Source organism: Alligator sinensis, unplaced genomic scaffold (genome assembly GCF_000455745.1).
Source record: "Alligator sinensis unplaced genomic scaffold, ASM45574v1 scaffold150_1, whole genome shotgun sequence".
Classification (NCBI taxonomy): Eukaryota; Metazoa; Chordata; order Crocodylia; family Alligatoridae; genus Alligator; species Alligator sinensis.
The window spans coordinates 3,701,886-3,726,881 of NW_005841840.1; the positions used below are offsets into that span (position 1 = coordinate 3,701,886).

At 40.8% G+C, this 24,996-nt stretch overlaps 1 protein-coding gene across 7 annotated transcripts in view; it reads right to left on the minus strand.

The window, feature by feature from the left end:
• JADE1 (jade family PHD finger 1) overlaps positions 1-24,996 on the minus strand; it is a 59,471-nt gene that overhangs the window by 26,901 nt on the left and 7,574 nt on the right. For 6 of the 7 annotated variants that reach the window (XR_003094155.1, XM_006015612.3, XM_025204557.1 and 3 more), the window contains exons 2-4: positions 19,870-19,947; positions 6,121-6,203; positions 2,537-2,694 (exon numbers count right to left, since the gene is read on the minus strand). Coding sequence is in view for 6 of the 7 variants with exons in the window: in XM_006015612.3 (XP_006015674.1) it covers positions 2,537-2,694; positions 6,121-6,203; positions 19,870-19,921 (293 nt within the window). In the remaining variant the exon portion in view is untranslated. Of the gene's footprint in view, positions 1-2,536; positions 2,695-5,930; positions 5,976-6,120; positions 6,204-19,869; positions 19,948-24,996 lie in introns of those variants that run through there. The other variant, XM_025204562.1, reaches the window with a different exon arrangement.

The following is a 24,996-nucleotide window of genomic DNA, read 5'->3' on the forward strand; positions in this document are numbered from 1 at the left end:
GCCATAGGGTACAATGTTGTACCTGACCACTGCTCTCTTGATCTTCTACACAAAGATTATTTTCTCATAATTATCCTAGTTCATGTTTCCATACTGAGAAACTATGGTGGCAACACAGTATGGATGAGAACAGGTAGTCTGGCCTCAGAATAATCCATTTGCAAAGGATTTCATTTTTTTTATATTCATGATAGGAAAAAAATAAAACTGAACTGAAATTATGATATGCACAAAAACACATGCATTTGAGCCATCAACCTAAGCACACATTCACAATGCATCAACACATGGCGGCCCTTGCCCTAACTCTCCCTGTCTCTCCCTGCACCCCACTGTTTGTTACCCTCACTAATCACATCAGGGCCAACAACTTTGTCTCTTTGCTTCTTCCTACAAACTATCTTGTGCTTCGGGCACTATAATAATAATAGAGATTGCTGATCTGTGAAATACATTGTATTTTCCTCTGAGTTCCTGTGTTCCTGGAGTCCCTGTGTTCCTAGACAGTAGTAGTGAGAAAGCTTCCTCTGCATTTGTGTACTTGTTACATTTATGTTTTGTTATCCTATGTTACGATTCCACTCACATGGCTTACATTGTACTTACTTACTCCACCATAAGATAGTACTGTCTCCAACAGTACTATCTTACAGTAGAGTTAATTAATTTACTACACCCTAATATCAGTGCACGTGAAGACAGTGACGCTTTACTGAGGAGCTAATTAGTCAACTCCGCAGTACAGCGCATCCTCCATCTACATTTTATAAAGGGACTGGGAAGAAGGAAAATAAATTAAAAATTTGCCACGCGAGTGGAATCGTAACATAGAATAACAAAAAATAAATGTAATGCGTACACAAATGCAGAGGAAGATTTCTTACTACTACTCTCTAGGAACACACAAAGCTACCATGCTGGATCATATCAGTGGTCTAGTAATTTATCTCCAAGAGTGGTCTGCATTCAATGTCTCAAATATTAGTATAAAAACCCGACAACACAATTATGCACTAAGCTACCCAAGGGGGGAGTTTCTTCCTGACTCAAGAAGCTAGTGGTTAATTTATGCCCTGAAATATGAGGGTTTATTATCCTTATAAATTTTTATTCCACCTAAAGCAACTACAAATATTCTTGTTATACATATAAATGTCTAAAGGCTGCATTCTCTTCCTCTTTCAATATCACTTTTCACAGTGAAGGGAGACATTACATAAAACTTCCTAAAACTGTTTTTTAAAGGATTTTTTTAATGTAAGGAGTCATGCTCTAGCTGCAGTATACCATGCATTAATAAGCTACTAGTGCTCTTCTTAGCTTGTTACACACACTTGGCCTTCAGCCACAAACCTTGTAACATACTGAAGGTACAAGAGACAGGCTGCTAATATCTATCCCAATACTGGTTGTTACTGCAGTAGCCTAATGCTGAGTGCAGGTAAGCAGACTCAGATAGCTGCTGTATCAACTATTATACAATATATCATATGGACATATTCCATGACCAAAAAACTATGACTGAATTAAGGTTTAGCATGTACTATTCTTAAAGACAAATCCAAAACCAATGGCATATGATATGCTTTTTCCTCCTTTTATCTTCTCAAAGATTTCAGCCAATAAGCTACTTAGTTTGTAAGCTCTTCAGAGCAGGGATCATCTTTTCAATTGTGTGTGTGTGTGCGCGCATGCCCCATGGTTGATACAGTGGACTCCTGTTCCATGACTGGGATAGCACTGCCACAGTATAAAACAAACAATATTAATATGCTTGAATTAATATTTATAAGTGGGCAGTATATTAAAGTTACTTAATATGATACAGATGTTTTACAGTAGGCTCCTCCCTAATGAGCATACAACTCCATGTGAAACAAGGCCCAACAACTGTGTATACAAAGAGGGTAGGGAAGATTAAGTTACCTTGGGTAACAGTAGTGAAACTAAATAATTACAATAGCTAGATATGTGCATAACAGGATGGTTCTGCTGGTTTGATGGCTCTCTATGCAGTTGCAGTCTGTACAAAAAGCTAATTTTTAAGCAATGAGTAAACAGAAGAAAGCTCAAAAATATCATATAAACAAATGAAACAACCAGCAATTTCTGTGTAATTGAAATCTGGCTTCTCTGATTGAATCCAAAATTTAAAAAAAGAAACAGCATTTTTCTCTGACTCAAAACTAAGCATTATAATTACACAGATTTTTTTTAATAACGTTGGATGTGGCCAAAGTCAGGCTTATAGTGGAAACTACTTTTTAGGCTTGGTAACAGCGATGTCAAAAAAGGTCAAGATTTTCATCAATGTCACATTTAGACACCTAAATAAAAGTGGCCTTATTTTTAAGGACCTTGAGTAATTACAACTTCCCCAGACTTCAGTAGGAGGAAGTAGATTTGTACAATGCCTCAGAAAATTCAGGCCATTTCTAACCAGAAATATAAATATGATTCAAGAAGCCCTTGCATCCAGAGGGAAAACTGCTGGCCTGAATTTATGTGCATTTGTTTACATTTCTCCAAACTATACCTGGCTATAGGTTCGGGGATGGTCCCTGGGCTAACTGGCACCTGAACTCCCTTTTCCCACTCCTGCCTCCAGGGGTCTGCCAGCACGTAGTACTCATCAGGGTTCAGTTGGTAGGAGTCATGTAACTTCATGGCAGTGATCAGGTCCGTTCTGAACACCTGCAAAGAGAGCGACCGAGAGAGAGAAGAGAGAGAGAGACTGACATTTGATATTTACATTCTATGATTCACAGCTCCAGGGTAACCATGGAGCACAGTGCATAACAAGGTCACTGTATCAACACTAAACTAACGTGACCTATTAGAGGACAGACATTTAACTTCACATCAGCAGGGAGGCAGAGGAAAGGAAAGGGACATCAGTACAGCGGACTTAGCAGCTGATAGCTATAATCCCTGATGCTCCCACTGCACAAGAGGCATAATCTTGGGTGATTCCACATGCCTGTACTTCTCACTCATTTTAATAAGACCTGCGGGAGCTCAGAGGAGCCTCTCACGATCGGTCCCCAAAACTGTAGCATTAGTCAACAGCAAAGAGCCAATCCTGCTCCATGACAGCTATGTGCTAGGAGCCCAATGACTTAAAATGGAAGCAGAACTGTCCCGAGCTTTTTGAATTATTAGAAGCACTTATGAAGGAATTGTAGAAAGGAACTCTACAAATTCTCTGTGGCAGAAATCAAAGTGTGACTATAAAATGACCAGCTGCAAGAGGAAACTCTTAACAAGGCAGCTCTTCCTACAAATATTTTTTAAAGTAACACAAAAGATCTAGCCAAACAAACCCCAATCTAGATTTCTTGGGCAGCTCCACATTCAGCAGTTGTGTATGTTCACCTACCAGCTACACACACATCTGCCTTACAACCATAACTTCATTTTGCCTTTGCAGGGCATCTGCCTCTAAAACCAGCAAGATGTCTGGTGAATTACAGGTTACTGGCTATAAATAAGCAAGGATGCTGTCTTTAACCAGCCATAGACAGAAATAAAAATGGATTCACTCTTGCAGGTTTGCTCCTGTCAGCAGTACAGAAAGGGAATGATGATATCAGAGGCATGAGAACAGCAAGACTGTACTTGCCCACACTTCTTCCAGCATCCAGCAACCAAAGCTGCTACATTACAGCAATAATTAATAGAGTACTTTTCACCTGCTCAGCTTTTTACAAATATTAACTTATTAATGCTACAAAAGAGATGCAATGGGTTAAAAAGCAAACAAGCTACAAAAATGAAAAGGTAAGGCTGTAAACCATGTCCTTTGTCAAACAGAATAAGTGAATCAGCCCATCCAGTGCCAGCCAGGAAAACCACAAGAGAGATAACATCTAAAAAAAAAAAAAGCTCTACTGCAGATGCATCAGTTCATGGCAGGTAGTCAGCAAAGCACATATCCAGCTCCATATCACCAAGTTATGAGGCTGTGAGCATATTTTCAGGAAGATAATATATCATCCCTAACTTCTCCAAACACTGCTAGTGATGCAAATTTATGTTGCGCTTAAAACACACTCGCTAGGAATCCTTAAGCCCACCTACATATAGGCCACTTTGTGTTAGTACCCACAGCCAGAGAGATCTCGTGTCAGAATAAGCACAGATCCATAAAGCAGGTGCCTCATCTGTAGTTACACAGTTCATAAGGCAGAATGCCCTGAAGAGAGTGGCTTATTTTATATGCCTCTAAAGCACTTCAAATGACAACAGATCTATTTTTATAAACATTTTAGGATCAGTTGGATCACTTAGTTCTCAAAAAAGAAAAGTAGAAAAAGTCTACCCCATGCTGTATCCTAAAACCTTTTGAAATGCCCTACCCCTTTAGCCTGACTTCAAATGAACACACTCCCCCAGTCCATTACACCTCTGACTTCTTCAACAGGGACTATCAAAGCATGATTTGTTCCTATGTTTCAAAACAGTTAATGCTCCTGGGGATATTTTTTAAATGTAATTTCAGGTGTGAATCTGCATTTTGTAAAATAAATTCCCACTATAATCAAACATTAATTTAGAACAGTTATTCAAGAAAAGGAGAAAAGGGTGAGTATAGGCAAGGTAAATATGATAAAATGGTTAAAATAATCCAAGCATCAATCCCATGGGGCTGGAACCAAAAAATAAAAATAGTTCCACAAAATAAGCTTGATCTCACAGTAAACTAACAGAGATAGCTATGGGATTTTGAGGCTAGTTGGGGATCGTCCTGCTTTGAGCAGGGAGTTGAACTAGATGACCGCCTAAAGTTCCTCCCAACTCTAATTTTCGATAATTCTATGGTTCTGTGTTGGACCTCTGGGCTGGCTTTTCTGGGCACTAGATGAGACGTTAATGACCATCAAGAAAATTCTTTCCAAGATTCACTGCTTCGCATCACAGTCCTTTCTGCTGTAATTTTTGATGCAATCAATATGCCCAGAGCATCAATAACAAAAATATATATATTGATCTCTGAAGCTTGCAGCACTTTAAAAATAAGGGGTGAAATTCTGGCTCGCTGAAGTCCATGGGAATCTTCCCATTGCTTAAATGGGGCCAGGATTTCAGCCAGGGAGTACGAGGATCACTTCTCTGCCAGCATTTAGGAATCAGCAGAAGCATGCTGTTGCAGGCAGAGACAATACAAGGAGAAAAGGACATGCAGGAAAGCTGCAGATGGAAGCAGAAGACTACTCAGACTGACAAGAAAGTCAAAGGGAGGAAACACCAAGAGGCAGAAAGAACTGCAGAGTAGCAAGTGTGGATGAAGAAACAAAAAGACACCATAAAAACAAGAATGGATAAAGACAGCCAAAATCAGGATTCAGCAGTAACCCTGGTTATTTACTTCATGGAGAAGCAGCTTCTCTAGCTGCATTTCTAACACTGAAGAGTGTGGATTCATGAAGTCTCAAGAGATATATTCTCATCAGCAAAGTACAACTTTTCTCCTAACATCAGTAATTGAAGCATTTGGACACAGTGATGCTGACCAAACCCAAGAAATTCCATCTTGGTTTTGCTCCCACATAACCTGAAGTCTCTAGCGACTGCCTCAGACCACTTCTGGCAATGGCAGCTGCAAAGTGATAGTATCCATTTGGTGCCAATGATTACTCCCCCCCGCCAAAAAAAAGTTCAAACTGATTTCCATTTCCTTCCTTGACTCGAATTCCTCAAAGCAGCGTATATGAAGCTTAAAAGGGATAGATTTCTGGTTTGGTAAGTCTGTTAACATAGATTATTCATTAAGGTCAAATAACGGCTAGGAAGCTACTGCAGCTAAAAATAAAACTTTCACAGTTCACCAGAAATCAAAATCAAATCATCCAAAACTTTAAAAGAAAAAAAAGTCAGAGCTATGTTAAGTTGGTTCCAAACTAACCCAATATTCATAGCTAAAAACTAACTTGGTACTGGCAGTGACTGTGGTATCAGCTGACCTCCCTGATCTCCTGGCCAGATGAAAGGTGTTGGGTGTGCCAGTTCAGATGGAGCAGAAAAGGAAAGAAAATATAATTAGGAAGAAATGTATTAATTAACAAGGCACATGTACATTTTACCAGAAAAAGCAAAATGCAAATATTGTTCTAGAAATACCTCGGAAGGTTTTCTGTCTTCGTGTCTAGAACATGAACTCCGCCGATGTCGGGACCTGGAATGCTGGGACCAGGTGGACAAGCCTAGGATACAAAAAGGATCAACTGAAAATAGGGCACGTGTCAGGGCTCTGTTCGCACAAGTAAGCCAGTTAACTTCAATGGGACTGTCATGGTAAGGCAAGCAGGAGTCACCCTTACATCACATACCTGAAAAGTAGGGTTGGCAAGCCGTTCAGTTGTCTGGTCAGATATTGTCAGCTGACCACTCAATCTACTGTATATTTCTGACCGATCAAAGATACCAATTTTACAAAAAAACCTACATATCTTTGTAGTTTCCTTGATAAAATTTGATTTTATTGCTTTTTGGCATATTCTTAAAGGAAAATTTGTGCTCATGTATTGTTTGCACCTACTGGCAATTTTTTACAATTTTTTACCAATATTTGACCAGCCAATTGACCAAACATTATTTGACCGGTCATTATTACCCAACCCTATGGAAAAGGATTCTTTCATAATAGACTAGCAGGGGAAAACTGTGGCTTAGTTCAGCACCTCTGTGATTCCTTCCTTATACTTCTTATTCCCTCTAGATGCATTTACTGCCTTCACAATACAGATATTTATAGAAATTATTCCAAAAAAGCTTCTGCACAACAGTTCTCTATTTGAATACTAGTAATCTAAACAAGGGTCACTTCCTGGCCATTAATAAATGACCAGGAGGTCTAATGATAGCCTGAGGTGAAATCTCTGAAATTACCACACTGATGTCCCAGCGTATCCGTGATGACACTAATATGCTTCTTGACTTCCACTACAATGAGCTTTTTCTCAACTTCAGACAGAATGTATATCAAATATCTATATTAAAAACTTCTTAAGGTTTTGTGATGCTATCTGTCTCCTGCCATAAGACAATATCTGAGCACATCTGTGGGGTTTTAAATGCAGAATTCTTTGTCACTGTTACACAGAACAAATTATTTCTCTGGATCTCAGGATTCTTTAAGAAGAATGGTTGCCTCAGTCTACTTCCAGAAAGCTTATTCTAGCAGAACTCAGGATGCAGGTACACCATCCTGCTGCAAATGCTGTGACAACAGAATATAACCTGTGATCAAGACCTGCTTACAGAAAGCCTGTATCAATCAATTCAATTAAATCCAGTGAGAGTTTATTGGTGTGATGAGGTATACAAAAGTTGCAAAGGTCAAAATATGTCAACAGTAAAAGAAAGAGTCAATGGATGAGTGTGATGGTGAAGGGGATGGAGGTCTGAACAAATGAACCAACCATTACTAATTTATGTCAAAAAGGCAAACAAAAAGTCACCACTGCACCACTTAAATCCGACGCACACCCTTTTTTGAGGTGTAAAGATAAACATAAATGGTGCAGCAATCTCCACAAAATAATCACTCGGCACAAGAGTGAGTGTCAAGCTAAATCACCCAAAGGGGGGCAGAGAGTGGGGGAGCACAAAACCAACCATAAGGCGTAGTTAAATGCACAAAACATGTAAGTGAGGAACACGGTGATTTATGTTTTCTTTAATCCAATCTAAAAGTAAAGTCTGCATATGATCTACAGGGGGCACAACAATGAGCAGGCTTACCTCTCTAGCTGCTGCTACTCAATTGCTTACTACACGGGAAGATTTTTTTTTTCATTCTGCCTTTCATAAACAAGGTGTGTATCTTATGTCAGGGCATGCTGTATGTGAGAAAATACAATATTAAAAAATGACTGCCTCCTTACACACACAGAAGCTGATGATAACAGAAAGAAGTGCTTTTAGACTGTTGCATTTTTCTAGCCAAGTTAACAGGCTGTTTATAATCAAGTTACAGTCCAAGGTCTATTCCAAGCCTGGATGGTCCATCAGACAGCATGTTTAAGGTATTCCTTTTTCTACAGCCAGCACCGTACAAAGGACCAATGGGATCAGCAGTATCACTTCCAACCACCTTTTACTCCCCAGGCTCAAGTTCAAAGCAAAACTCAAACTCACACTTCTTGATCCATGGGGAGATGTATTAACCCTTCTCCCAGTACGGCCCCAAAGTACTGACTAGCAGAAATAAACAATAAATGTAAGAGACCTTCTAGAGGAACTGAAGATTTTACTGATCATAGGGGCCGCATTTACATGAGCATGGGCATTTGGTTCCCAAGAGACAGCTAGCAGCGGGACACCTTGTGCTGCCACTAGCGTCCCTAGGGAACACCTCTGCCATGCGCCCTCTGGTGCGCAGCAGGTTACTCTGGGTGGGGTAGGAGGGGCTGGGGCAAGCACTGAGCTGGCCCCAGCAGCATTACCTGCAGACCTGGGGGCCTCCTGGAGCTACAGCAGCGGCGATCCTGCCGCTTGGAGGCAGGCTCCAGTTTTGAGCAGCACACACTGCCCCTGTGTGCACCGCTCCAGGTTTTTTTGCACAGGTTTTTCTGACCCCCAGATATTCAGAGTTCAAAAAAAAAAAAAACCCAAAACCACAAAACCCCACGCTGCTACCTTGAAGTGCAGAGAACAGCTGAATGTGTAGTATGCAGTGCTGCAGATGTGTCTGCAGCACCACATACCGCACGGCCATACTTGTCTGGACATAGCCTAGGACACACAACTGTAGGTAATAGATGGCCAATGTCATGTAATTTCAACATAAACAAACTTTCAATGAATAAACACAGTATCAAACAGTTAAGTATGGAGGATAACAAGTGCAAACACTGATAGATTTAGATAACACCATTTAGATGTACAGCTACTGTACTAGAAATTACAGGAGCAAGACAAGTGATAATTTGGAACCTATTACAGAAGTAATATAATTACTATGTAATATTTAAGAGAAGAGCTTCAAATTAAGGATGTAAATACTGATTTTAAAAGTACTCATTTAACCTGTTGTAATTAAAATGGTTAAACGATTAATCAGTATGGCAACCCCTGGCCTGGCCCACATGGAGCTGCTCGGGCCCAACCTGCAGGACACCCTTTCCCAGCCCAGCACCAGTGGGGCACTTCCAGCCCCCCCACCACAGTGTGCAGCGAGGCCTCAGCAGCTCCCCAGGGCTGCACCTCACAACAAGCCAGGCGGGTGGGTAGGTCCTCTCTGAGCCGGGATCCAGGTGCAGACAGGGTGGGCAGGGCACATTGTGGGGTTAAGCCACAGGCCCAGGGGATTCACCCTGCACCCACTTACCTCCACCTTGTCCCCTGCCAGGCCCCATGGCAGCTGTAGCAACAGAAGACACCGCATCCAGCCAGGCACAGGGCTGGGGACAGGCACAGTGACACTGAGCTCCAGGCCACAGCGCTGCAAAGTCAGATGGGGGGGTGCTGAGTCCTGGGCTGGCTCCTGCCCCACCCCACCCTGCCATGGAAGAGGGGCTGCACCATCTGTAGCAGCGTGGAGAGGTGGGAGCCCAAGCAGCCCCACCACGCAGGCAACACAGCCCAGGAGCCATACGTGGCAGCAACCAGCAAACCTGCTGCAGCCACCCGTGCGTAGCTTCCCAGGACCAGGTGCAGCAGCACAGGAGATAGGTGAGAGGCAAGCAGCACAGTTTTGCCAGGCAGGCAGCAGCATCACAGCAGGCAGCAGGGGCCTGCCCCGAGCGCAGGCGGCTTGTGACATGCTGTGGGGAAGCTACAAGCAGCCATACCAGGGTCCATGGAGCCTAGCTATTAGGTATTAGTCACCTCTACCCCTCCTCCTCGCTCCTCTCTCCCTCCCTCCTGCCCTGCTGTTTTCTGGTTCCTGCTGGGGCACCGCCTGACTTCCTGTCCCCCTTTTCCCTCCCAATGTGTGCCCAACCCCAGGCTAAACAATAACCAGTAAACTAGAACTGGTCATCACTGGGCTGATCAGTTAAACAATTAATCATTAACGATTCACATCCCTACTTCAAATCTGCTCAATGAAAATCAATGGCAAGATACCAATGCCTGTAGTGAAGCGATATTTTTAACAAAAAGGGATTTGACTAAATCAACTTAAGCATCCATTTTGGGGATAAACCAAGATTATAAATATTAATTAAATAACTCAGGCACAGAAGAAAAAAGATGGACGCGTGAAAGACAAATCACACCATCTCCTTTCTTAATATATATATGGTAACAAGGTAATCCCTCAATAATTGTTTAAAGAAAGTCATCACCAATTACTGTTACTTCACTGATAAATAGACCTGATACGTGTGTCCAAACAGAGGTCTCAAAGGACAGCCTGGAGTATAAGAAAATGGCTACTTGCTATGGCCAAAATAAAAGTTGCACCACAGGTGTAGAAGCAACATAGTGCTCTTGTCTGATATACTCTGTGGATAAACTCGCAAGACATGAACCTCATATATTAAAAAGTCACTAAGACATTTCCAAAATCAATCTTCTCCCTATCACAGTCAACATCCTTTCCCAGATTCAAGACTAAAGCATGGGATAGTGATCCCCAACATTAGTAAAGCCATAAAAAAGACAAAGTTTTAGAGCTAAATTCCAGTCTCTGAAAAAAAATACTAGAGATATCAGAAAGTGTACAGTGCTGGAATTTTAAAAGTAAAACATCCCTAACCAAACATTTCGCCCTGGGGAAAATCTTGTTTGTATATTACATGAATTAATTCAACAACAGATGGAAAATGAATGACAAATAGTAGTTCTATCAGAGTTCTTCTCCATGCCAAAACCTGCAGGATCTATAGTGAATAAGAAATGCACAACTACAAAACACAACAGTAACAAAACTTATCCAAAACACACAATCTAATCATCATTAGAAAACCAGGTATAAACACATAATTCAAGGGACTTATTCTGTCCTGTGAATATGCAAGGTATGTAAGCAAGGAGTTAATATTAATACTGATTAAGTCATATACATAAATCATCCAAATATCACCTGGAGCAGAGATTACTTCAAAAAAGTACTTTTTTTTTTTTTTAAATGGTTCTGTTCATGTTACGTTCTAGACAGCAAAAATGCTTCTACCAGCCTCTTAACAGGAAAAAAGCCCACTGATTTCAATGAGAATGTAATCAGACCTTTGCTATGGGTCTCTGTTCTGTATTATGATCATATTTACCCATATTGGAAACATATTTAACTACACATAATTAAAAATAAATTTGGAGCCTTTGGTCAAGAGAGGCCAGACCTTGGCACACAACTATTGCTAGAGAGACCAAGAGACTTAGAACAAGACTCATGTACAGAAAATTTCAGCTATGGTCTGCCAACACTGTGTGCCAAGCACTAGCCAAAAATTATTTTTCACACTTCATTTACCTGCACATTAATGAAGTTATAAGAGTACGTTGCCACAATATTAAAAGAAAATGGTAAATCAGGAAGATAGAAGAGAGAGGCCTGTTTCATACCTGTGAAAAAATGCAGGAAATGCTTGGAAAGACATAGATATCTGTCTCTATCTCAATTTGTGAAATGATCCAGTCAAAAACATATTTCAGTTTTTAGAAGGCCCACTGAAAAGAAAAATCTTTGAGACTGCCACAGTACATCCAAAACCTCAGGGAGATCTCCCCACCAACCAATATGCTGCTCAGCATGTGCAGAAGAGGTTCAATTACACTGTGTAACATGCATAACATTGTTGTAAAACCACCTGCAAGGCTTCCAGCTGTGTCCCAGGAGAGCTACAAGCTGCTACAGTCTCTGAACAGTTCAAAGCTTGAAAACACTAGGGTCTGAATACACGTTTCCTACTGTAAACACAATTCTACTACACCATTAAACCATTCAGCAGAAGAAAGCAAAACATTTCTGACATGGATTCATGCCTGACGGCTACTTCTGCTTACTGCTGGTCTTTCCAGTTGCCTACACTCTTGCTTGACTCACTTTGAGGTAGAATGAGAATCGCTGGCAACACTGCCAGAAAGATCTGTAGCCTAAGGTAAAAATGGAAATGCACAGAGTAGTCACCCTTTTTACTGCCTGGGCTGTGATCCTTCATAACGCCGTATTTCACTCGTCCATACACCCTGCCTATTCTTCAAACTCCAAGACAGATCTGGCAAACAGTGCACAAAGAAAACAGTAAGAGAATCTGGAGCTACTTTCCCTGTTATACGCAGGCCGTTTCTATTACACAAGTCCACAAGCTGCTTCCTGTACAGCAAGGCCTGAATGCAAATACAACTCAAAGCAGTTTCACAAGTCCACGTTCATTTTCTCATGCTTCTGCTGCTGCAAGATTTGCTGATCCACTGATCTCTGCTAAACTGACGTCATTATAGTGGCATAACACTACGCAGTAACTTATGCAATGAAAAGAACACATCCCATTCAACAAATCATGAAAAATAAGCTGCTCCCCTCCCACCCCGTCTTGTCAGTGGTAATACTACACAAAAGTAAAATATTACCAATAACTATTCAATTATTGTTCTTGAGCAGCATGTGGCTCTAAATGATGCTCCTGGTACCTTTCAACAATATTAAACAATTACATTGTATACTATACCAGAACCAACCAAACTTTCACCAACCCTGTCCCTCCCACAGTAATTTAATACAAGTCCCTTCCTTTCCTCCTCTCTCTGTATTGTATCCTGAATATTTCATGACCTTTTCCAAGACACATTAGATTGCATATGCATATGCCTCATTATATGTCACCTTCTCTAAAGTGCAGAGAACTCTTAGATCCGTTGGTAGTTTCCATTATACGAGCCAATCCTCTTCTATTCAGGGCTCATGGGTCCCTTCATGAAGTTGCTCCATGGCAAGCATGTTTAAAGTTTTACTGTTAGATTGGCTGCTGGTTTTCAATAGCTATTGAACAACTGCTATATCACCAGCCCTATCTCCATATCACGTGATTCCATTTTAAAAGCTGAGCAAAATTAGGTACACTCAGTATTTGAATAGAAGTCTCATGGGGAAAATAAGGGTATTCTAAGAAATGGAGATGATAAGTAGGTGGCAGATGCTCATTTCTCTGAATCAGTACTGAGCTGGTGCCTAAGAACACAGGACTAAACCAGTATGCCCCTTAAAAGTAAAGTCTCTTGGGTTATTATTTTAGAGCAGTGGTTCTGAACTTTTTTTAGAATCAAGGCACCCCTGAGAAAATGCAAGATCTTAATTTTCACTAATTTCTTGACTACAGAAAAAATAACAGAGCAGCTCTGCTGTTGCAAAGAACTCAGACCACAACAGATCATGTTTTTGACACTAAGACATACAAAAAACTAGAACTCTTGGTTCCAAAATGATACCTTTTATTAGACCAACTGGAAAATGGCAAGAAAACTGTCCTTTTCTGTAAGCTTTCAGGCTCTGGGAAATTGTAGATGGTACAAGATGGTAAAAAGTCCCCATAAGTAGGAAATAAACTTCATTTTTGCACAGAGGGAGCTGAAAATGGAAGGCTGTCCCTCTGGGTCCATGAGAGTGTCTTTGTGAGCTGTGTTGAGGAGCTCTTTGATGTGTTGATCAGGTAGAATTCCTTCCCTGGAGGTGTCAGATGGCAGGCAGGGAGGTAAAAACAAAAAAACCAAAAAACTTCCTTGTTGTTCGGCAATGAAGTTTAAAATCCAAAATTTTTGACACTATGCATTCTTATTTGTAATCTATGGTTTATTTTGTGAATCATGTGTAGCTGTTTGCACAGCTAATGATGCTAATAGTGCAGAGCACCCCATGGCACTTTTAACAGGACTTCCAAGGTGCCTCAGCATGCTGGTTGAGAACAGAATGCCAAAAAAAATTAGGTATTTTTTCTAAAAGAGATATACCCTGTCTCAGAAAAACTGAAGTCCTGCCTGACCACCTGTGGTCATTAAAGATTGTGTGACAACGGTGGTGGTAAAAATTAACCCTTGTCTTCAGTCCAAATTCCAGATTAGGCAATTATACTCTGCATACTTAAATACCACCACTAAAGTTCAATCTAAGTTTATACAACTAGATTCTACTATTATTTGAACATTTACTTCTTGGAAGCATAGGATCATAGAAAACTAGGGTTGGAAGGGACCTCACAAGGTCATCTAGTCCAACCCCTGCTCAAGGCAGGATCATCCCTGACTAAACCAACCTCTCCAACCTGCTCTGGAAAATTTCCAGGAATGGAGATTTCACAACTTCTCTAAGTAGCCTCTTCCAAACCTTGACCACTCTCATAGTCAGAAAATTCCTCCTAATCTCCAAACTCAATTTCCTCTGCTGTAGCTTGAGTCTGTTACTCTTAGTCCTGTCCCCTACAGCCACAGAAAAAAGCCCATCTTCATCCTTTCTATAATCACTCTTCAGGTATCTGAAGACTGTAATCAAATCCCCCCTTAGTCTTGTCTTCTCCAAACTAAATAACCCTAGTTCTTTCAGTCTGTCCTCATAAGTCTTGCTTCCTAGGCCGCTAAAAATTCCTGTGGCTCTTTGCTGGCCTCTGTCTAATCGATCCACATCCTTCATGAAGTATGGGGCCCAGAAGTGGACACAGTACTCTAAGTGAGGCCTCACCGGTGCTAATCATGGAAGCCAAAGCGCAGAAACAGTCAAGGTCTCCATAAAAGTTGGTGTCTGGAATTGGTCTTTCCAGACACTTTGCTTTCAGTCACTTCTATACCAAATATTATGTGATGATCAAAAAATTTTATGAGTAAACATGAAAAAGGCAATGGGTGAATGCCTGATCCCACTAAAATCAAAGGCAAAGCTTCAATTGACCTCAGTGGATCTAGTTTCCCTAAACCTCAATATCCTGAGTTTCAGGCCTTGCAGCTACCATCTTTAAACCACGTGCTTAGTGACTTTGTGAAAGACAAACATACTGAAGCTGCAACTGAAGGGCACACTACAATATATCCTATCTAATGTGGAAGGAAAATGTGGTGTATTCAGCACAGTTTGCCATGGCTGATAAACAAGGCAGAGAAACACTGGGCAGAAAAGATAAGAAGGCTCCAAATATAATATGGAATTAGCACAAGACCAGGGATCAGAAAGAGGAAATTTGTTGCACTGGAAAATAAGTTGAACTGCAACATAAACAGAATCACTCCAAAATAGCAAGTCATGAATATCCATAAAGATAGGTAATGAGGTCATAACTGAATTTGAAGTAAACAAAATTAATTTATACAGATGTTCACAAAGATCTCATATACTCTAAAGTGCCTATAAAAAAGAATCCCTGTGAAAAATCTATCAGTACCATATATTATGGTCTCAGTAAATTATCTGGAGAGGAATTCACGCTACCAAGTTGGCAAAAGAGGATTTTGTCTGAGGCACAGAGAATTTTTTTACTGAGTGTGTAGGAGTCTAAAAGAAGTCTTCAACTTATTGTGAAGGAGTTACTTGGGCAAAATGAAGATCGCAAACTCAAGTGTACCTGTAACAATTTTACATTCAACTAAATTTTATGGATATAGTATTCAAATGTAACTGAATTTCAGACACTGTAATTTCTGAGGGCATAATCTGAGACATCTAAGAATGATTTTTTCAGAAGCACTGTGAACAACTTCGGTCCCCTCTGTAACAGGTCTATCTTAATTTGGCATCTAAATATAAATTTAGAAATCTGGTTTTAGACTGCCACATGCGAAAGTTTTGCCCAAGGTAATTTGCAACATATATGAGGACTACATTTTCTAATACAGAAAGTCTGCAAAGTAGTTTCTGGAAAGAATCGCATCAGATGGTCAGAAGTAGGGATCAGAAAACAGAAGACTCGGACCTTTATATTAAACTACGTTGTATGGTACATAAAATATTATTTTATTTAATAGATAATTAACTGCATAGATAGTTAACTGCACACATTAATATTCTCCAGGGTTGTGGCCATATTGTTAAGGCTTAGTCAGCTGCTTATTCAAATACTTGACGCACACATTCTCACTTCTATCTCCCGTCAACAAAGAAAAGATACTTTTTTCTTGATTCTTAAAAACTAGTTTACAGCAAAACTTGCTCTACAGATGAGCTGTTTTGTTTTGATTATTTTATTAAACTACTGGACTGAATACTGAATAAAAGTTTCTTTAGTAACTACATGGTTATAGTACCCTTACCATCAAATATTCATCTCTGGTTACATATGTCACAAGGCAGGAAACTAGCATTATGTTTCCCCATTTTCATGAGAATGGCATTTATGCAAAACCTGAACTCACAGCCTTACTTCTGCATATCAAGCCAAATGTATATAATCACTCCACAGCCCAGTGATTTTTAAAATAAACCAAAATTCACATCCCAAACTCTTTCTTCACATTTCAGTGGATTCTAAGTAACAACACATTTTATTCATTATTACCTATATTTTGTGAATGTTTAGGTTTCCATGCTCCATAGAATAAAGAACTTATTCCTTTAACTTAAATGCAGCTGGAGTGGGCATTAGGGGATTAGTTAAGTGTCAGTCACTACATAAGCATCAGTACAAAGTTAGCTCTAAGTTATATGCAATCGAACTCATGATGAATCCAAGATGTCTGGCTATACAAGCCTGTTAAAGTGCATCTTGAAAAACTCATGACTGTAAGACAAATTAGCTCAGGGTTTTGGAGCCCGATCCTGCTCCCAATAACGTAAATTGGTTCACTGACAGCAATGTCAAGCTCTATAGCTGTAGCAATGCAGAATTCAGTGTGGCAAGAATGCAATGAGCTCACTGGAGGTCAAGAGGTACTCATGACTGATAAGAAGCAGATGTTAGACAAGAGGATTCCAACTCAGTGTTGATTAAACTCTTAATTTTTCAATTAGAAGGCAATTGTTTGAAGTGCTCAAAATAGTATATTTAATTGTCTTATGCTTCTAGAATCTCTAAAGGGAAAAAGAGCTAGTGAAAAGCTTGAAGACTTCAACAAAAAAGGTGTGGAGGCCATAAATACAGATACAGTGCTGTAACCTGTGCTTTAACAAACAGGGAAGCTCGAGCTAATCTGCAAAATTAATGTTGTTACAGGCGCTACTAACAGAGTTGATCAAAGACATCACTGATAGATAAATACAATGGGTCTCCCTCTGGAAAGTGAGGTAACAACAGCCATTAATAATCTGACCAAATAGAAGAAACCAAGAGGGGAAGGTGACGCACATGAAAAAGAAACTATCTATGGTCGCAGCTTATGCTACACACCAGATTTGTCAGCTTGAAGGCCTGACGAGACCTGTAATTTTGCATCCCTTCCTACTGCTTGTGTTATTTACTACCTTTAGTAAAAGAACCATAGAAAACTCTGGGAAAGGTCTGAGTGTCACCAGAGTGTCAAAGACTGTTCATTATACACAGTTGTAGCAACACACTAGATCCTAGATTTCCTGGCCTTTATGACACAGAACTTACAAGAATGTACTGGGAAGTCCCTGGATCCACAAGGTCCCAGAGACAAACCATTGTGATTCCTTCTCGACTGGGAGGTTCTGATTTCAGCCTAGAGAACATAATGGTGCCTCCCAAATAGAAGGAGGGTTCTTCCACCCACAGCGAAACAAAAATCAAGACTAGCAGCAAAGAATTGCTTGTGTACCTGGAAGAAATCAAATGTGGCAAATGTGGGAAGGAGGTTTGGAACTACAGGTTTCCCTTGCTTTATGCAGGTTCTGTATGTGTGAATTCGCTCTTATGCGGTGACCCTTTTTATACCAAAAAGTCGCTATATGCAAGGTAAATTCACTCTTATGCAACCAGTGTGGTGGAAGCCCGCGTCAGCTGCTTTGTGCGGTGCATTGTGGGAGTGACACGCACCAAAATATAGTCTCCTGTATGGATCTGTGCTCCTCACTCGTTGCCTGCGACACATGTTTCTGTAGTTGCCATCCCCATTATGGTAACATTCACCACCACCCTGTGCTTGTGTGTAGTGTCTGCTGTTGATGAGTACCAAAACTGTCTTATAAAAGTGGTAGAAATAGGTCTGGGGGTTAATACAGACGAGGTCTTGGAATGTATCCCTTTTTGTTATACTTTACTATTGTAAAGTGGGTTCCCTTTATGCGAATTCGAGTTATGTGCCATTTTCCAGGAATGCATGTACAGCATAAAGCAAGGGACATCTGTACTTTGTCAAGAGGCTTTGTCCTCCTGGATGTTTAAATCTCCCAAGTCTTCCTAATTTCAAACCCAATCAACTATAACAATTTGAAAGTTCAACTCAAAGATCAGCTATTTCTTGCCTTTTGTAGGAGAGTCTGGGACAGAAGGAACAAAAAACGGATCAAAGAATAAAACCTGGTTGATGAAGGAGGCTGAAAATAGAGCAAAATATGAGCAAAAGGAAACACCAGCACAGAGAGATTATAAAAAAGGGCACTGGAGAAGGATAAGGAAAACTTTGGGGAGTTACACAGGGCACCAGTTTCACAACTAAAAACATGCATACTCATCTTTTATTCATCTTTGGGGGAAACGGAATCAAATTTACATTAGCAACATTTTTTGTAAAACCCCAAAGTTGGTCAAAGTTATCACTAACAAAATGAAACTGGATCTCACTCTGGAAAGCGAGGTAACAACAGCCGTTAATAATCTGACCAAAGTAGATTTTTCAAAATTTTCAATTCCTCAGGATTCGCCCTGCTCAAATAATGGGGCAAATGTTAAAGGTTCTTAAAGTCTTTTACTCAAGCCTCAGGCAAATTCCCAGTAAAGCCATTAATTCTGCCGCCTCTGCTCCTTTCTGTATTCATGTAATTCAATGGCACTGTCCCTAAAGAAGGGCATGCTAAGTAAGGGGTAAGGTGCAGGCACTGCTATAAGTTCCAGCCCAACTAAAGCCACTGGGACTCTGCAGACAGCAATGAAGGAATCCACCAACTGAGATCAAATAACACCATCTGGGACTGACACCCTGATTCAAAGCCTCAGAAGTAAATGCAAAGCCTCCCAATATCTTTGACCTGGGGTTTGTATTAAGCACTAACAAGGTTTGTCCCAGTAACACTTTCAATTTAAGTAATACCTTTCAAACCAAAATATTTGCATTAATGTAGATCAGATCAGAACCAAGAGACTGTCTCTTACAACTGTATGGATTACACAGATGGAGAATATGAGCAACTTGCTTGTTTGGGCAAGTGAAGCATCTTAGCACAATTCCCACCACCGCTCCTATCTTGCCTGTCATTTTAAAAAATGAAATCTAAACACAAGAGATATATTTAATGTAGCTCAAGTTAATTATACCAAGAATAAAGACACCCCTAGCAGCAAATGAATGCAGCTTAGTCCTCAAATACCATTAACAACAGAAATAAAATAATAAAACTTTATTATACATCAAATGATGGCACTGTCCGAACTCTAAAACACAGTTATTCTCATCAAGCCTGACGCACTATACCCTATCCTTTTTACAAGGCACACAAGAAATAACTGAAATAACTTTAAAGCCCTAGATCAATCTTCTCTTTCTCTATTAAATGTCGAGTAGTTGACAATGTTAACAAATGACTTTCTGCAAATACTGCTCTCATAACAATAAATTATATTGCTTGCAGCAAAGAGACATCTTTCTTTCTTGTTTTACATCATCAAACACTGTATAATCAATAGTGAGTCCTTGGGGATTCTCTAATCCACGGTTCACCTACACTGGAAGTGTTTGATTTTAAGAACAGCTTCTTAAGGTTTCTATTCTCCCCCCATTTTTCTATGGCCCACCTGAAATGCAAAATGCCTCTATCATGTAGAGTATTACATTAAACACGTTTTCAACCAACTCATAACCTATTGCACTCTACAATAAAGGAGCACTTACTGCCATTGTCATCAGAATCCTCACTGCTGCTAGGAAGCCGACCTCGTTTCATGATCTCCACGGGAAACAGCAGGCGGCCTGCAAAGCAATGAGACAGCACTTAACCCAAGATAATAATACAGAATCATCAAGTTGTATTTCAGATGGCATTCCAGGATTTAAAGCACAGAAAGGAAAACAAACAGCTTTAAATAGCATTTGAAATATAAGCGGTAAACAACCTAAAAGTGCTTAATTAAACCTACATCACATGGCAGGTAAAAATATAATTTCAGGAGGTTTGGTGACAGTCCTGTGGCCATCCTCATCCCTAGGTGTGAAAGCATATTCTAGTGCTTTCAGAAGTCTTAAAATAGTTAAACATCTACAGTAAAAGTAACAGCAGCAGCTAGACTTTCTCTTATCCATTATGACACTAGATGGGCAATACAATGATGCTATTATTCCTTCTATAAATATTTACTTTGGCTGGCATGCCTTTGAAGCAATTTTATTCCTTGTGGAAGGTGCCAAACTGATACAACTAGAGATAAACCTTAATCCACAGAACAGGCAAAGGCAGTGCAAGGTTCCCCATGAGCCAGTCAACGTGCACCAACAGCAAACTAGAAGGAATCCTGTCAAATGAGAGAATCATTCCTTCCTCATGACCACAATTTTTCCTGCCTTCTCTGCCCAATCCCAATCATAAAAGTAATTTCTCAGATGTCAAATACCTGTTCTCTAGCACCAAGTCAGACCACTAACTCATCACCTACTATAAAACAGGGATAGGCAACCTTTCCCAGCTGCAGGCCAGAATGACCCACCTTGTATCAGGGGCAGGAAAGTGGGTGGGTGGACACTAGGATCTGGATGCTGCCACCACTTTTCCCCACAGCAACACAAGGAGCATGACCACAGAGAAAGCCCGCTGCTGCCGAAGAGGGTCTTACAATTTTTGTCTCATTTGCCATTAAAATGCAGACCTAAGCACAGCATTTGCAGCTGCAGGCTGGATCCAAAGGTTTCATGGGCCAGATCTGGCCCAGGGGCGACAAGTTGCCAGCACTTGCTCTAGAAGACTGTGGAAGTTTAATAGTATCCAGAAGCTATCAACTATCTGAACTGTGACTGACTCAGTGACTAAAAGGTGAAAAATTCTAATTCTTAATCCAGTATCCAAAACAGAGGTGTTATTCCCATGCAAACTGGGGTTTCTAGAAACCTTTTAGCAAAACTTCCATTAGCCTATAAAATACAAAGGTAGCAGCTTCAACATACTATGGTTCAGAAACAAAATATATGCTTCATTGTAGCAGTTAAACAGTTAACTGATAACATGCATCTACCTGGGATTCTCCAGCAGCTGCATCAGGCTGGGAAAGCCCCTCACCTCCTGCTGCCACTGGCACACAGCTACCCAGGGATCCAGGGCCAGCTACAAGCAGCAGCATTGAGCCCCGCCACAATCCCTGTGAAGCCATGGGCAGCAGCAGTGGGCTGGGAAAGCCCCTCACCCGCTGCTGCCACAAGTGGCTGCACTTGGACCCACAGAGCCCCAACCCAACCCATTGCCAGCAGCAGGTGCATAGATGCCTCATGGCAGATGGTGGGGGAGCTGCAAGAGGTCTAGTCCTTCTTGGGGCAGCACAACTCTTGCCCCTTCCCCACCATCCGCCCCAAAACACCCACTGCTAGCAACGAGCCAGGCCAGGGCTCCTTAGACCCCAGTACAGCTGCTTGCAGCCTCCCCACTGTGTGCCGTGAGCAACCTGGGCTCTGTGGAGGTGGCTGCAAGCGGTTGCATCTGGGTCTGCAGAGCCTCAGCCCGGCTCACTGCCACCAGTGAGTGCATGCACACCTTGGGGTAGACAGCGAGGAAGGGGCCAGGGTTGTGCTGCCTCAAGGGTCCTCTGCCACTTCCACACTATACTAGGTACTAGTTTCCCTTTCCCCCTTCCCCTCTTCCTCACTGCTCCCTGCATCCCTCCTGCTTGCCCTCCTGCTGCCTCTCCATCCCTCCTGCTTGCCCTTCAATTGGTAATGCATTACCAGTTATCAATATGTGAATGGTTAAACACTGCTAAGTCTGCTGTTAAGTCTGTTGTTTGTGCTTTTAATTTGTGTAAAATTAATTTACACTAAAGGAAAAAAAGAACCTAAACCAAAATCTAGTATACATTCTAATTGTTTAAGAAGATATAAATATCTTCTTAAACAAAACAACTCATACAGAAAGAATTAAGAATATTAATTTCCCAGCAAATTTCTGTTTTATGCTCATCAATAGTTATATCCTCATTAATAATGCAGTTTTCCAAGAAGCCTGGTAAGAGCTGGTCTGCTCTGCTCTGCTCAGTGTCTCCCCTTGCCACTCTTATTATGAACCTTTGACCTCCACTGCTGTCCCTGTTTTCATTATTATTTATTCAGAGAAATCTGTAACACATCATTTTTGGCCCCCAATACTAAAGGGGGCTTATAGTTTCCATGGCGGACCTGGCCCATGCCTTCCCCTGATATGTTAAAAGTCCTGGTAAGAGCTGGTGCACTACAGGATTTCCTCTTTCATGGTGTTAATTTATGTAAACTTTGACATAAGGATGATTTACCCCAGTTACTTACCCTATCAGAAATTAGAGTAAATGAAACTATCTTAGATGTGAGCAATGGCTCATTTCATCCAGACCTTTCATTGACATTTTATAGAGCAAAAGACAAAACATAATTTCTGGGTAAAAGAATATAAGCCAATTATACAACCCCCAGCAAATACTAAACTCTTTCTGAAACACCAGCTCCAGAACAAGACAGAACTTTACACATTAATAGTTATAAATGTCAAGGATCAATAAATATATCAGCCAGGCTGGTGTCACAAAATATGAATACAGGTATGGATTAACTTTAGAGGCTTCATATCCAAGGATTTGTAAGGATCCATTATAAGGATGAAGTCGAGCTGAAAATTCCACCTGACAAAACAGGCTGCTGCTATGAGCTAGTTAGTCTCAAAATTCCACCCTGCCCTACCTTCTACCCAAAATAGTATTGAAATGCACACCCACCATCTGCTCCAGTCAGGGACTGCGTTTATTCACCAGAGGAAGCATAACTGCTTCTCAACCTACACCTCTTACCCACTTGCTCTACCTAAAATTAAAAAGAATATTATTGACACACATGTAAAGCAGCATGTGTATTTTCTTCCAGTGATAATATTCCCCATGAAGTAAACAGGGCATGGAGGGATATAACGAAAAAATAAAGTATCCTCCTATACACTCGTAGTCCTGGACACCATCCCCTGGTTCTTCTCTGACTCCCAACTGGTCAACAGGATATTATATATGTAGAACAAAAAATACACATTATGCACTATACTATATTCAGCTCCACCAATTTAAAACCAAGAAATTCTGCCACCTCTTTGAGGGAAAGTACATTTTGGGGGAAGAAGCATATTCTTCATCTTCTCCTAACTGTGACCTTCTACAGACACTCTAAGCAGTGAGAGAGGGGTAAATGCTCATCTCTTCCCTCCTCCCTCCATGCATGCAAAGGCAGAACTTGGCCTTTTATGGCTAGCCCCAAATCCTAGCTCAGAAGACTAGCACCAAAGAGTAAGCATATGGCTGGTGGAAGGGAAGGAGGGAGGAACTTTAATACCCTTTCTACAGAATTTTGAATCGCAATGGTCAAAACAATGTTTCAGCTCTTAAAATTATGTTAAACTGTTCCAGTCAGATGCTTCCACCTATGTTATAGTAAAAAGATTCTGCAGGTAAGAGCATTAAAAAGTTAATGATAATTACAACTGCCACACTGAAATGCAGCTGCTTTAAGGGATATCAATTCCTTTCTTATAGCAGTTACTATCAATTACTATGGTCAATCATGCAAAAATGACATCAAATGGTAAGCAGCAGCAACATTTTACATGCATTGTAATGGCAAGGTGCTGTTTTTACATGCATTGTAATGGCAAGAAGAGTACTATGTTGTTTACTATTTTTTCCCCTTTTCAGCAACATAAACACCTTTTACAAGTGTGTGGAGAATACTATATTGAGCGCACAGCAACTTTTTCAGCTTAAAGCAAGTTCAGGGACACTGGTAATAGCATTCTGCTAAAATTTGTCTGGAACATCTATAATTATAAAAACACTGAAAAAAAGCTGCTTATACTATTGAACTTTTCTCTTTACCAAAGTGCTAGTGTTTATCATCCTATTCCAGTGATTCACAACCAGCGTGCCATAGCACCCTGGACTGCTTTGAGATACTTTCAAAAGTACATGGCATGCCAAGCTATGTTAGCACTGTTAGGTGTGCAAACATGATTCACATTATAAACCCAGAGATTTCAATTGGGAATCCAGTGTTAAAAACTTTCTGCCTTGTGGTCTTACTGCATTCTTTGCAATAGAATAATTGCTGTTGTTTTTGTGTAGTCAAAAAACAAGAGAAAATTAAGAGCTGGCATTTTTCAAGGGGTGCCTTGAGTCTAAAGAAGTTGAGAACCACATTTCTATTCCTTTTCTTCTAAGGCTAAAATTTGGGCACTTAACCCCCCCCCCCTTTGCTTCCTTTGAAAATCCTTCCATAAGGTTTGCAAGATTTTAAAATATTCCTCCTTTGATTGATGTAATCTAAGCTTTGGCTTGGCATAAAATGTGTTTATACTTCAGTGCAAGTAATTTATATCATTTACACAACAGCGGGTGCATCTACACGAGATGTTTACTGCACAGTTGACTAGGCTGTACAGTAAACATCTCAGCATCTACACGTGCCCCAGCTAGGCTGGAGTAAATTAGTACTTGTACTATTCTGCTCTGGAGTAAAAAAGTCTGCAGCAGTGCACGTGTAGGCGCTGGAGGAGCTGGTGGCAGCACGAGGGTGCTTCATTGCAGATGCTTCCTGCCAGCTAGCCCCAGAATGAAGCTCCCTCATGCCCCAACCAGCCCCTCCACAGCACACTGAGCCTCTGGGCCCCCCTGCCAGCCAGAGCTGCTCCAACCTAGTTCCATGTGCTGCACATGAATAAACTCTGGAGCTTATTCATAGGTTCACAGATGTTAGGGCCAGAAGGGACCTCAACAGATCATCTAGTCTGACCCTCTGCCCTAGGCAGGAAAGAGT